Source organism: Microcebus murinus, chromosome 20 (genome assembly GCF_040939455.1).
Source record: "Microcebus murinus isolate Inina chromosome 20, M.murinus_Inina_mat1.0, whole genome shotgun sequence".
Lineage (NCBI taxonomy): Eukaryota > Metazoa > Chordata > Mammalia > Primates > Cheirogaleidae > Microcebus > Microcebus murinus.
Window position 1 is genome coordinate 14,754,667 of NC_134123.1, and position 15,412 is coordinate 14,770,078.

Below are 15,412 nucleotides of genomic sequence, written 5' to 3' on the forward strand. Positions count from 1 at the left end.
TTAACATTGGAAACTGTGCTTTTGAGAGACATGAACAAGCAATTCCTTGTTAATGGCACTTCAATTATTTTCAAAGGCATTGCATTAAGGAATTAAGCAAGTGAATAATACAATAAAAAAATGTTGACTGCCTTTGGAATGGGCTTCCTTTTAATTCTAGCTTGTCTACATTCTAACATCAATGGAGTGTTGATCTACATTGCATAATGTTTTCACCCAGCATTATTCTTGTACTTAGGTTTCTGTTTTTTTTCCTCTAGTTCTTTTCATAAGCCAATGTGCTTTATTAATTGGAATATGATATCTCATTGATTCGAAGGTACATATGTTTTCCCCCTTCATTTTTTAATATTATTGAAATCAGAATGCATCTTGCAGTTCAGAAAACATTGTATTTGCCAACTTTTTAGTGAAACATTATTACTTTCTCAGTTGAACATGAATTAATGGTGTTTCTCATTAACAATATCTTATACTGAATGAAAGTTTTAAAGAATGAGATGAAATCTGTATCTTGGCTGTTGTGAATAGTGCCGCAATAAACATGGGAGTGCAAATATCTCTTAGACATATTCATTTTCTTTCCTTTGGATATATACCCAGTAGAGGGATGACTAGATCATATGGCAGTTCTATTTTTAGTTTTTGGAGAAACCTTTATACTGTTTTCCATAATCGCTGCACTAATTTACATTCCCACCAAGAGTGTATGAGAGTTCTCACTCAGATGTGGAATCTAAAACAAGTTGATCTCCTAGAAGGAGAGAGTAGAATAGTGGTTAGTAGAGGTGGGGAGGTGGTGGATGGAAGGGGATGTAGCCAAAGACTGGTTAACAGATACAAAGGCAGAGCTAGATAGGAGGGATAATTTCTAGCCCTACAATAATGTTGTAGAGCACGATCTGGCGATTATAATTAACAACGATTTATTGTATATTTTCAACTATCTATCAAAGCAGTTTTTAGAGTTCTCAACACAAATAAACAATAAACATTTGTGGTGATGGAAATGCTAATCACCCCCATCTGATAATTACACATTGTGTATATGTATCAAAATATCACATTGTACTCTATAAATATATGCAATTATTATGTTTCAATTAAAAAATTGTAAAAGCAAAACAAAAAATAAAAAGTGAGATTGAAATTTGAACTTTGGATCAAAAAAAGGCAATGATAATATGTTGGCCTGATATGGTTGCAGGCCAGTATGAGTGACCTATCCTACTCATAAATGGTTCACTTGACATGTGGATCCAATGCCCTAAGAAGTCCTTACTCTGCTCTGTATGAACATAATATCCCTAGAGCTAGCGAAAGACAAGAAATACTGATCTGGGTCAGGGCTCTTCTATTTTGTGTCCCTAACTTCAAATCATTTACATTTCAGATCATATTACTAAAAAGTATATAAACATTGTTTATGTGGAATCACTGTGTAACAAAACTCCCATTTCCAGAAAATGGTAACTATTTCTAAATGCTTTCTCTTTTTATTTAATTCCTTTTAGACATTTTTATAAGGTTAACTAATTTTCTGTGTTCTTTGTCCTTACGTATTGTGTAATTTGAAGGATTATACATGATCATCAAAATAGGATAATACAGAATAAATAAAATGTATATAATTGAAATTAAGTGATCGTTTTCTCTTACAAATTACCAGAACACCCATATAGGATTGTATACTTAAATTTTATGATAGATGTGCACTTTGTTTTTCATCAAAGGGCTGCTACAGGCCTTCCAACCAACTTCCTGGCAAGTAGATTTCATCCATATGTGACAGGTTATTTCTGGTACCATTGTTATTGTTGCTGTGGCTAGTATTTTTTAATCAAGATATTGTAGTATTTTTTAATCAAGTATTTGTAGTAGTAGTATTTTTTAATCAAGATGTTGTAATTAATCAAAAGCCTTCCAGATTTTGGCAATATATTGTTTGTTAGTCTTAATTTTTATGGCTTTCTTTTTTATATATATCTTTTTGATATCTTTATTTTATATATCTTTTTATATATTTATATATCTTTTTTGATATCTTTCTATATCATCATTACATTTAGAATGGAAAGTTGTACAAGGTTGAATCAGACCTATTAGCCCAATATGAGTCATCATTGTTTTCCTAAGTATCTAAAACTGAGTAATACTTTCTTTCTCAATGACTCAATATCCTTTCAATGAATTGCTAAGACCATTGTGAGGGCCACACACATAGAGTCTGAAAGAAATAATGCTTGACATATTTGTTCACTAAGTAGTAGGTGCTCACTAAGTAGCAGGCATACTAATTGTTTTGTTTTCTAGGCCTGTAATACCTGCAACAGATCATTTTGATTGTTTTATCTTCTTTTGGGATATTACCAGCTTTCCCCCCTCACCCAACTAATACTGTGACAGTCTTCTCTAATGTTTAGCTTTGGTTCCCAAACTTCTATAGTTTTCAAAAAAGAAGTACAATTTGTAAAAATGATAAAATAAAATATGAACAGTTTCACTGAGCAAATGTTCTAGGAATAAACTGCAAAGTTTTAAAAGGCAGTGTGGGCTACTGGTGAGAATGCAGTTCTAGCAGTTTGGTAGCCACATTCTATCCCTGCCAAGTCATGTGTCATATCTAAGCTTCAATTTCCTCATTTGTATAATAGTAATACCCATCCTGAATATTTATATAGTGAGATAGATGGATAAATACATATAAATTTTCTGAAATAAATAGGTGCTCAATAAATTGCTTTTTTAATTGCAATTTGATATGTAACCTATTCAGAGTAATAGAGAATATATTAATCTCAAAATAACCCCAAGTTTTCCAAATAAAATCATAAATAGAGATGTAAATATACTTCCTAACTTTAAAATCATATATTTCTCAATAAAAGTTATTTTCCAAGTAATTGTATATCTATGGCATGCAATATTAGCTAGATTATTCCTTGGGAACAAAAAGTTATTGCAAAATTAAATATCCATTCTAGATTACATACTTATTTCAGGAAGGCAGAAAATGACAATAGAGTAAATATAGGGGGACAGATTTTCTTCTCAGAAAAAAATAATGAATTTCAGATAGTTGTTTCTTAACCATACTAAAACATTCTTTGTAGAACTTTAGGCTACCAATATTTATAGCAAAGGCAAGTGTCATGTTGACTCACAATGTATGTTTCCGAACACAACCAAAATTATTTTTTATTTCTTTAGACTTGAAACTGTGAACTGATAAAACATTTTCATATAAATTACTGATTTATATAACATATATGAATATCAATGTACTTCCAAATCTCATTAATTGACTGTGTGTATGTTAGTGTCTGTAAAAGCCTCTTAAATGTGTTGGGCACATTTGTCATCCTGCTAGAAACAGTGAGAGAGGATAGGGATATATCTGAATACTAAGAAACGCAACATTAGTTTCCTTTTGGTTATCCAACAAAGTGCTATGATCATAGAGTTTATGGACTTCTATAAAGGTTTCATGGCACTTGTCTATTTTAAACATTTTTGGCCATTCCCTATTTCTCCTATAAGTGCAGCCCTTAACATAGCCGTCTTATGTCTGCAAAAGATTATTGAAGCTCTTCCTTTTTGAGAGATCTTCCTGATAAATCAAACAGAATCAAATAATTAAATATCTTCACAAAATTCTTATATTTATTTGTCTCCAGCCTTAGACGGTACACAACGCTACCAAATTCCAAACTATTGAAACCATTTGTCATATGTTTATTGAGTTCTCTTACTTTATGAGAATAATTTAATTCTTTAATATGTCCAGAATTCTGCCCAAACATACTGAGAAAGAGAAGCTATAATATTGTAGAAGTGTATTCTTTAATAATAGTATTTAATATTTTAATATGGAAGAGATTTTGTATAGTAATTTCTAGTGCAAAGGTCACTTCCATATGCATTATTATTTTAAAGATTGATACAAAAGACAAAGTGCATGAAGCACCACATAAATGACAGGTACATCCCTTGGCATTTATCCTACATTCTTTCTTTTGTTCATAACAGCAATTTTGTTTTGACATTTTCAAACACTTACAGTCTGCTACAGAAAGTTAAAATCCTGGTCCAAAGTCACACCCCCATTAATTGGAAGACCCAGGACTTGTCTGATTTCAAAATTTGTGATATTTCTTCTGGTATCATGTTTGCACACCCGGGATATTAGAATAAATGAGCCTTTAGATCCCCAGCACAAACCCATTCGTTTTGTACAAGAGGAAACGGAAGTCCAGGGAGGACAGGTAAATCACAGAGTGACCTTGATGGAACTAGCAGAGACTGTCCAGCCAAGCAAAAGAATGAAATTCAGAGAAGGATGATTGTGTTCAGCATACCAGGCACAGTATCACCTTGTTTTCAGATCACCCTAAGATAAACAGCCTCAAAGGTTGGGAATAATATCCTTGAGCAATAGAGGGAGGAAATTCTAGTGGGCAATCTACTAGTATGAAAGCAAAGGCAATGAATAACCCAGAGAGGTCCAAGGACAACAATTACTATCTTCCTCTACAAAGTGCATCAGTACATTCATTTTGGTGGCATCTTTGGGAACAGATAGACTAGGCAACAGATAGAAATGAACCCAATGTCATGGCCAGAAATCAGCACACCCTGCTGCGGTTTCCAGGAGGCCTCAGTAAACATTATACACTGACATTTAGCTAAAACCCCTGTTAACTGACAAGTATCTGAACCAATCATCTGTAGGAGCTTGTGAAGGCATGAACTGTACATAATGAATCTTGTATCAAAGCCATAATAGATTCTAATAAGCCTGCAAAATGGAATCATCAGCTCCAGCTCACTGGTAGCGACGTACCACAAATTACGATGAAATCTATGGATCACTGTGCATTTGGAAAGGGCTCACTGACATGCTTTGACCCTGCAAGTATAAACATATTGCATAGTATCATTCGACATACCTCCTCTGAGCTCAGGCATAAAGAGGATACACATATAAAACTCAGAGGGAGAAGTAGCTGCTCATAATTACAGATGTCCATTACCACTCTGACCACCCAACTGCTTCCTAAAGATAGGACTGATGGAATCCATGAACACCTAACTCTTTTTATAAGGGTTAGGTTCACAAATTAGGTAAGGTCTAAGAGGGAACTTTGATTACAACAGTACAGAAGTTAGAATATATGATCAAGACCTCCTAAATCATAGCGTTGTGCAGACTACCCTGTGAGTTTCTCCACTGTATGACAAAAATTCACGTTAAATTTTAGTTTTCACTGGCATAAGTCTGAGTCCTGAGGAGAAGAGAAATACATCATACAGAAGGGCAAAGACAGTTTCTATTTTATTCACTGCATTATTTCCAATTCCCAGGGTAGTGCCCGGCACACGGTAGACACTAAATAAATAGGTATTGAGTGAGTGAATGAGGGAATAAAGATAAGATCCATTATTAATAACCTCAGAGGATAGTGAGAGAGACATTCCTTGATTCATGTGTCTGTCTCTGCAGTTACCACGCTGTCCTGCAGAGAAAAGCAAAGAGAACAAACTTTGTAGCAACTGTTAACCTCCCACTCGCTCTGCTTACAGATGAGGGAAACTTCTACTTGAGTTATTATGAATGATAGAAAATTAGATGGATAAAAGAGGGAGGAAACAGACGATGTGAATTCAAACAATGGGGAAGGAGAAGGGATTTCAAAAGCATGACTGGCTTGGCCTGTTCAAGCCAAAGGTTGTACAAGGAGTATTTAAGGTGGGAGAAAAAGTGATGGAGTACAAAGTTGATGAGGTAGACATTCCTATGTATTGTCCCATTGTTATTGCTTTTAAAAAAAATAAAACACACGTTTAAAGTTCTGTACTTAGCATCTAAGATCTTCATGAGCTATCTATTTACTAAGATAATCCTAGCTCAAAAATTTTGTCATTCTATCAATTCTTAAATATTCCAATCCCCAATATATGAAGAGTCGTATGCTATTTCTAGCCCTATGAAAAACTATAATTTTTAAGGACTCTTCATTTTTATTCTTTGATTATGTTACTCTAATGAGGTCTATATTCAAAGAACTACTTAAATTACCCACTTACTCTTTTTTGCCATTCCTCCCTTCCTTCTGCTTTACTCATGGACAATGTTTACAGACAGGTTCAATCATTAGTCCATCAGGTAGGGGACAATGGGATAGCACAGTGTTAGTTATCTCCCAAATACCTATCTCAGGTCCTTATAAATATTTTTATTTGTTGCATTGGGTGAATGAATGAGATTCAGGAGGCTCATAAAATTGTAGTAGAAAGAAAAGGACAGGGGAAAGAAACTAATATTGATCGAGTATACCCAATTTGCTAGACAATGAACTTAGCCTGGTACTGTTTTTATTTTTTTTTTACCTAAATTAATATTTTATTATTCAAAACAACATGGGGTAAATATCATTTCCATTTTCCAGATAAAGCTTCAATAGTATTCAGTTATTTTGCAAGTTCTCACAGATCGTAATCAGAAGAGCTAGAATTCAAACCTGAATATTCCTAAGCATGAAGCCTGTGTGCTGTTCTATATTCCAAAGGGCCTCTCCCTTATCTTTCATTCTAATTCATCCCAAGTCAACTATTTTAATGCTTATCTGTGTGGAGTGCCCCCTTTACTGCTGCCAAATTATTTCTCCGCCTTTTCTATCCACTTCTTTGACAATCTGAGGGATCTGAAGTACTTGGGGTGTGTTATGCAGGTCACATCCCCAGACAGAATGTCATGTATGCCTAATGTTGTGTCTATAAAATGCTCAAATTAATTCAAAATGCAAACTTCTGTGATGAAAGGAGATGCGATGATTGTCAACTACATTTAATACTTTTTTTTTTTAGAAAAGGAGAATTTGCATAGACTGACAGTTCATTTTGTTTCCACATCCAATTTTAATATTTGGTTGTGCTTTCCAAAGGACAGTTGTGTTTGTTTGATACCCACAAGATCCCAAGACTGATTTTTATGCTTGTAAATAGAGGATAAATCAGTAAATAACATTATTCTTTCACAGCATAAGTAACAAAGTACCATAAGCAACCCTAGCTGAGTGAAAAATATTTCTCTAACTTATTCTTTATATTTCTCCTAATTTCAACTGATCACTTTATTTTTCTACATAAGGATTTGGAGCAAAAATATCACAAAGCAAAGTTCTCAAGGGAAAGGTTCTATGTACTATGGCATCTGTAACATAACTATAAGATACCTTTAAGATAATTAAGCACGGGCCAATTTATTTTACTGGTTTTTCTCTTTCAAAAATCTTCAAAATTAGAGTTCTCTGTATGGACCAAAAGTGACAGCTAGCAAATTAACAGGGAAGATCTGATGCAATTCGCAGCTTACAGTAGAATTATTACAACCACATATATAAATCTATGCTCTGTATCTGAATCATATCCTGGTAGTAATCTCAGAAGTAAGTTATCTCCCATAACACAGAGTGAAGAATGGATACTAAGGGCAGTGCTATATCTGACCAGAAAAAATAACCTTAGGATTTTCAACATTTAGAAATGGAAGTCTTCACTTTTAAAGTATTCCGTGCATTATGAGTTAGAAAAAGGAAATATAGAGACTAGAAAATAACAAGAGTTTTATAAAAACTACTTAAAGAAAATCTTGTTTTCTGAAACTAACTGCACAGTTGTATGCAACTTAGGAAATGGAAGTACAGATCTGTTTTCTATTTTTCTTAGCTTGTACATCATCCTTAATTACAGTTTAGGCAACAAAATGAAACATAAATGGCTTTTTATCAACAGCATATTGCTGGAAGCATAAACAATAAATTATGAATTACTGAGGCAGACGCTTTTTTGGATCATGTATGCATAATGCTATTCTACATACGTTGGATCCACTGGACCTCCTGTTTCATGCAAATTGAGCACTACCTTTTATGATTCAACACTGAGGAAAAAGACCATACATACTTCTTATGGGGAAGAGCAGACAACTTATAGGGAAAACACTTATACTCAGTGTTTAGTGCTGTGTATTGTATTGTGGAAAAGTCCACTGTGAGCATGATAGTCAACAGCACCAGCACCATAATGGAAACATACATCTATATGTATTCATTATCATGCTCATATAAGCACGCAGTTTTTGTTTTTTGCTTATGTATACTTGCCTGGGAAACCCAATAATAATGGGTCTAAAGGCCACTTAAGGAAAGAGGTGTTTTTTTTTTTGTTTGTTTGTTTTTTCTGGAAAACCCTCTCTTAGCTTCAAAGCAGCCTAAAGGTATGAAATAACTTAAGAAGGCCTAGGGTGTCCAGAAAGAGGACAATTGGCTTAGAACGTTAGCCCTTCTTGCTGTGTGATTCAGTGGGAAGTTCTTTCATGTTAAAAGTTAGTCTGGGCAGGTATAGCTGTCTTAAGTGGGAGGAGAGAGGGACTCTGTCTGCCTTGAAACCTACATCCTGAGTATGAGTGAGGCATTTATGAGGATTCAGCTGGAGAGAATGGGGAGGGTCAGTCCTAGCTGGCTTGGGATCAGGGGAATCTTCTTCCTCTTTCAGGCAGCAAATCTTGGTTTTGTGTCAAGAGGCATCTGAGATAAGCTGACAGTAGTCAAAAGTGCAGAGGAAGACTGTCTGTAAATTTCCAGCCTATGCAAACCAGTTCCCAGAGAGTATGTGTGTTGGTGGGGAAAATCAGAAGGTTTGAGGCAATTTGAAACAACTTGATGTGCTAGAATTGGAAGTGATCCTAACAAGTTGGGAGATGGGGTTAGCCATTGTGTGGAAAAACCTGAATTTCATTTTGGCAAAGATGATACAGAAAGAAAAACAAAAAGTCTTCATATTCAAAACCAGATCCAAGAATTCTGCACCTATTTCTGTGGTTGGCAAATATTTTCATAGTCTCTTCATTCTTCCTTCTCTTCCTCCTTCTCCTCCTTTTATTATGTCTTTCTATTATAATAACCTGTAGCCTGCAGTATGTTACATACAGTACTACATAAGCAGATTTCTTGCAATGCATTCTAGTGAGAGTCATTGTTTTACCTATGAGACCACTTTCAAAAGTACTGCACAGCATAACAACAACAACAACAACAAAAATATGGAGAGTTAAAGTTGCAAAGAGACTTGGTTGAAAATGATAAGACAGAGGAGATATAGTATGAGAAGTTACAAATTATTGAATTCATATAAAAATGATCTTGTCTCATCTATTGATGAATTTGTTTTTCTATATGCCACACATTGTGTTAAGAGCCAAGTTACACATATCCATCTCAGCACACCTAAGAGGCAGGTGTGTTATCCTGGTATTAGAGATGAGGAAACTGAGGCTTAAAATAATTTGTTTATAGTCAGAGTATTCTCACAAAGGGTTCTATTGGAAGACAAAAGGAGTTAAAACATATACTACTTGAATTAGGCCAATCATTTGCGATGGAAATTCCTCAGACAAAGCGTGAATTCTACTCTATACAGGTAACTACGTTATGGACAATGACATAATCCAAGGCATGTTTATTCCAAAGTTCCAGTCAACATCTGGATTATTCAAGTTAATTACCAAAATTATACCTTTATAACGAGCTTCTTATCAATAAGATTTCAGTCTATGGGGTGATATCAAGAAGAAAAAAAAATCAGTATTATCAGGCACTACTACAGTTCCCTTTCTGTCTTTTCTTAAACATAACCAAGATATAACTGAGTCTAATTTTACTGTGTTTCTCTTCTTTCCACAGGTTCTCCTTAGAAAACAGAGCTTTATGGTTTGCTTTTTTTTTTTTCCATATAATTTAAACATTTTAGTATAAACCACAAAGACTTCCATTTTACCAGACTGTGCTCTGGCAAGTCCAATAAATTTTTTTTACCTACAGTGTGCAGGCTGGAGAAGAGGTTTCTATAGACCTCAAATTTCCTACAAGCAAGATATTTCAGTATCTGTAAAAAGCTCATTTTTCTTCTCTGTCTTGTTATATTTAATTGTTGGGTATTTTCCATTTCCATGGTTAGAATGGATGCCAACTCCAAAATGTGGTCAATAAAACTTTGTTTATATTAATAAATTCGCCCAAATTCCATGGAAGATGAAAAAAACAATATCTGGGTCATATAGAAAATTTAAGGTGCTATGGTTTTTTCATATGTGCATGTGATATTAAATTACTCATCATATTTTTGACCTTTCCTTCCACCTTTATACATATTAAAGTTTGCTTTCCTATTCTGGCAGAAATATGACTCTCATATAATTAGGAGAATTATTTGTGGAATCACTCAACTGTGTAGGAGACAAGAGATAGCTAATTTCTATCTCATTTTGTCTTTGATTATGAATTAGTTGGTAGAAAATTGCATTAGACCAATCTATATCAGAGAGGAGAGAGATCACAATAATTTCAAATTGAAAGATATGGCTGCAAGTTCCTTAGGAAATGCCAAATACTGAAACCCTTAGAACCATCTCCCTTAAAGACCAAATTAAATAGGACAGAAATTCATTCATCAATTATGGATGTAAATATATTAGCTGTCTCAAAATTTTAACATTTTTCTGGTGGGCTGAAACTTGTAATTGATAATATTCTCCATGGAGAAACCTCAGCTACTGACCATTTTGAAGTCCATTTTAGGAGGAAAAAAAACAATTTTAAATATGACTACTCCATTTGATTCTATCTCTCCATGTTTCCAATATAAAATACATTTTAAAGTAAATAATGTTTAGTATTTTGATTTTTTGGTAGTTTTCGTGTTCTCTCATCATTAGCAATGAATTGGCAACAGGCTCACAAAATATCCATCTATATATTTTCTATCTACCTACTTACTTATATACATCTACAACATATTTTATTTGACAAACTCTTTTCACTACTTTAATTGTTTCTGCATATTAAGAAGAGACAAATTTTTTTTTTCTATTTTCACAATAACTGTCCAGATGTCAAAGAAGTAGTGGCCTGTGGACCAAAACTCATGAATTTCTAATCTAGGAAAGGAAAATGGAGTATAAACTTTATGTATATATTCCAAAGACTTGTGTGTTCATGATTTATTCTATGAAGGAGATGTTAGATATTTGGACCCTAAATCCAAAATCACAGTGAATATGTCCTACTTCCCACAAGGCAGTTCTTGTTTATGATGTTTTTCAGACATAAATATAAAATACAAAATATGAAAAACCCCTTTCACTTTAAAAAGTATCCCTGTTGGAATAATAAATGATATGGTCTCTCTGTAAAACAAACAGAATTAAAAAAAAAAAAGAATTATGACATATAGAGTACTCTTTCTGTTCCAAGTTATTTTGCAATACCTGGTACCTGTTTGGTTGTGGTTTTTTAAAAAAAAAATTATTTCACAAAACAAAGAAAATTTTAAACCCTGTAAGATACATTGAAATTGTAACTTCCATTTTCTAGTTTGAAAATAAAACAGATAATCCACATGACATTTAATATCCCAGTACAGGGTTTATTGAAATGTGTGATGAGGCAGAAGGAAGTTTTACTATCCACTAATTTCAAAAATTAGAGAAAACACATGAAATTCATTCACCATAGGATTAAATCTCCTCTTTAAAAGTGTTAGGGCATAATAAATATAGGCCAAAATTACACTTCTCTGGTACCCAATAATACCTTCTCATTCATCTAACACCTTACGTAATGCCTTCCAGGACTACACTTATAACAGGCATACCTTGGAATTATGGAATATACAGGAAACACCAGGGGGCTCAGAATATTTGGGAGGGGAAAACATTTCTTCACAGAAAATTTTAAAGGTAGCACATTTATAAACAAAAATAATGATACTAATTAGCTCACAATCAAAATAAGCATGGACCACACTTATGTGCAGATTTTCAGTTCAGTTTGTGGTTTCTACTTCTTTCTTTTTCTATTTCAGCATCTTACAGGGGTACAAATATTTAGGTTACATATATTGCCTTTGCCCCACCCAAGTCAGAGCTTCAAGTGTATCCATCCCCCAGATAGTGCACACCACACCCATTCGGTGTGAATACACCCATAGCCTCCTCCCCCTCCCACCTCCCAACACCCGATAAATGTTATTACTATAGGTGCACATAAGTGTTCGTCAGTTAATACCAATTTGATGGTAAGTACATGTGGTGCTTGTTTTTCCATTCTTGGGATACTTCACTTAGTAGAATGGGTTCCAGCTCTATCGAGGATAATATAAGAGGTGCTAGATCACCATTGTTTTTTGTGGCTGAGTAGAACTCCATGGTATACACACACCACGTTTTATTAATGCACTCATGTAGTGATGGGCATTTTGGTCTGTGGTCTCTGAGAGGGCTTTTGTGACACACATATCCATGTGATTTCCATAAAAAAAAAAAATTGGCAGCACTAACAGAGAGACAAAGAGAATGTGCTTAGATTAGAGTTCTTAATTGGAGGTGACTAACAAATTAATACTCCATTACTGAGAAGAAAGAACAGGGTGTTGTCTCCTTAGTGTTGATAATAGTGGAAGTCGGCTAAATGAGTAACATCTATATAACGCCTTTCTCATTTCCTTTTCTGTGATGCATCCACATTTACAAAGCATCCCCAAAGAACTAAGTAGCATTATGTTAAAAAGCAAGGCTATAATATATTTAACACAAGACATAATATGTTATTTTATGTCATAAAGGAAGTTTTATCAAAATTCACTATCTCCTTTAAATAGAATGTAGCAAATTATCCAAACAGATATTATGAATCAAAGTGTACTCTTCCAATTAAATATAGTGTATACATAGACCATTGAGAAATCAAACAGATACCTATAGGTAAGCCAGAAAATAGCCTGAGACATTACCTTTATTTTGCTAATCATTCTAAAACAGCTAAAACTAAGACTGAAATGCCTTTGAACCAATATAATTTTTTTTAATCTTGTTAAATATATAGCAGTTTAAGAATGAAAAACATACATGAAACAGACTTTTTAAAAAGTCATCTATGGCCTTTTGATGCTATAAACATTACATTAAAGGAAACGGTAATCCAGACTTGGTCCTCAAAAAATAACAAAATAGATTAAATGTTCTCTGTGAGTAAAAGACTTAACAATAAATCAGTTCATATTAGCTCCAAATTAATACTGATAAGAAGTGTCCTTCAAGAAGGATTTTCTGATCTAATTGTTATTGTTAAAGTTGGTACAGGCTTAAATCAAATACCTCCAATGTGTACCCACAAACCAGGCAAAATTAGAATAGGTTTTCCCTAAAGACTTGGTAAACATTCAATTAAAACTTAACAAGTGCAAAGTGCAAGCCAGCTCCTCCTCTAACAGTTATCTCAGTATCTGAAATTTCCTTGAAGCTTTCACACAGGTTAAAACTCACTCTTCATTTTTTAAAGTAAGGTGATTGAGGTATTCCCTGGGATAAAATTAATTTTCACATTAACAATTTTCTTATCTATTGTTTCAATATTGGAAAGGGAGAGTGAGGTAATTACCATGCCATTAGGCTGATAAGCTGGATTTCAACTGCTCATGGGTGAACAAAAATTATTTTAATGATATTTTCAGTTAGGTTATGAAATTGCATCCTATTTTACAATTCATATTCTACCCTCTTGCGCAAAGCTAATATTTATTACCTTCATTTTTCTTGATGGTGAAATTCGGATTATTGACCATTTCTGGAAGAAGACTGTACAAGAAATAATGTCCATTTTTGGGATCATCCTTGTCCATGGCACTCACTGTTTGAATGACCTGTAACACAAAATTTGATGTCAACAATTCTAATGATATCAGAGGGCTCCTACTGCCTATAAAACCTCACAGACACCCCTTTTGTGGTCTGATACTTTGGCCGAAAGACTTTTTCAGCTTTCTAGATTGTCATGTATGGTTTGTGCCAAGAATAAGGAGAAAAATGTATCACTTTAAGACCGCAGCTTTGATAAGTTGATGAAAATTAAGAGGATTACCTTTTTGTCCACTTGGTGTCTGTGGCTTGAAATAGCAAAGTTAAGTGTATTTGAAAATTCCACTGGGCAATTACAGGTTTCTTTCCAATTTGAGTATTTACGGGCATCTAGAATGAGATTTGGAATTGTTACAGTGATTGCAGTGTGGCTCTTGGGAGGATCTTGGAGGTAAATGACTTAAATCTTGGATCCTAATCACTCTTCTTTTATTTTTCTCATCAGGTTTACAAATGTTTGCCAAATAGAGTGTTCCTCGGCACAAACATCACTGCAACCAACCTTTCTGATAAGTTGCATCTGTTCCTTCCCAATAATGAATACTGTCTTTAAAGCTAGTGGATAATACATGCAAACAATACTTTGGAGTGTATCCTGAGATGAATAAATTATAGGGATTAGAATTACCACTGTGCAGAGAACCGTTTGGATAGACACAGATACTTGGAATCGGTGTCTGTTGAATATGCTTGTTTCCTTTGCAAAGCTGCAGTAACTTAATGCAAGTTGTTTCTTGGGATGCCAGAGAATTGTCGTAATAATTTGTATTCATGATTCTGTGATATTATTACTTTAACGTGCAACACTGGACAAGAGTTAATGTAGTAAAAATTCTAGCTTACACTTCTATTATGATAATAGATTTGCCATAAAAAAATAGTTAACAGTGAAATGCTCTCACGTTTATTAAATTTAGAGAATGTTAATGGTGATGCCGAATATATTATATCTGTTTGAACACTTATGTTCCATTGAACTTTGCAAATTTATTAAAGAGAAAATAAAATGGATCTCTTCATTTTGAGAAAAGGTCGCCATTACTTTGTAATTTACCACTCAAGCAAGTGTGAGAACCATAATTTCAGAACCTTTAGCAGGGATGGGGTTTTGCATTGTATGAAGCACATGCTATATGATAGGAAATTCATGAAAGTTATTTGAGGCAAAAATGAAATAACTTCTTTCAGCTTTGAAGTTTTCATTTTTAAAATGGAACATATTCTTACTTTGTAGGTGTTTAACTTTTGTTAAGGGCCTTGTTGTCTAGTTATAATGTTTTATAACTATAATTGTACATAGCTGAATAACAATATAATATAAAGTAGCAAAAATTATAGCTTATGGTTAAGACAATGAGGTGGTCATTAAGAGAAAGGACGCTGGAATTAAGTTGCCTCAATAAAAGTCCCATTATTACCATTGGCTCATTATGTGACTTTGAAAGAGTTACTTAACTCTCTCTGAAACTTAGTTTTCTTGTGTGTCTAAAATGCAAATGAAAAGGGTATTTTTTTCTCATATGTTTGTTTCGATTATTGATTTAAATTCATATACATTTCTTGACAAAGTGATTTCTAATAAAACTTCAATGAAATGTTAATTATCATCATTGTTATCGTTATTGTTTTTATTAGGGTCATTGCTGTTTATTGATGACA

At 33.7% G+C, this 15,412-nt stretch overlaps 1 protein-coding gene across 2 annotated transcripts in view; it reads right to left on the reverse strand.

Annotated features, from left to right (window-relative positions):
- The window catches only part of CDH8 (cadherin 8), a 359,018-nt gene that overhangs the window by 64,222 nt on the left and 279,384 nt on the right, over positions 1 to 15,412 (reverse strand). For both annotated transcript variants that reach the window (XM_012781565.2, XM_012781533.2), the window contains exon 10: positions 13,641 to 13,758. In XM_012781565.2, the coding sequence (XP_012637019.1) occupies positions 13,641 to 13,758 (118 nt within the window). The remainder of the gene's footprint in view (positions 1 to 13,640; positions 13,759 to 15,412) is intronic.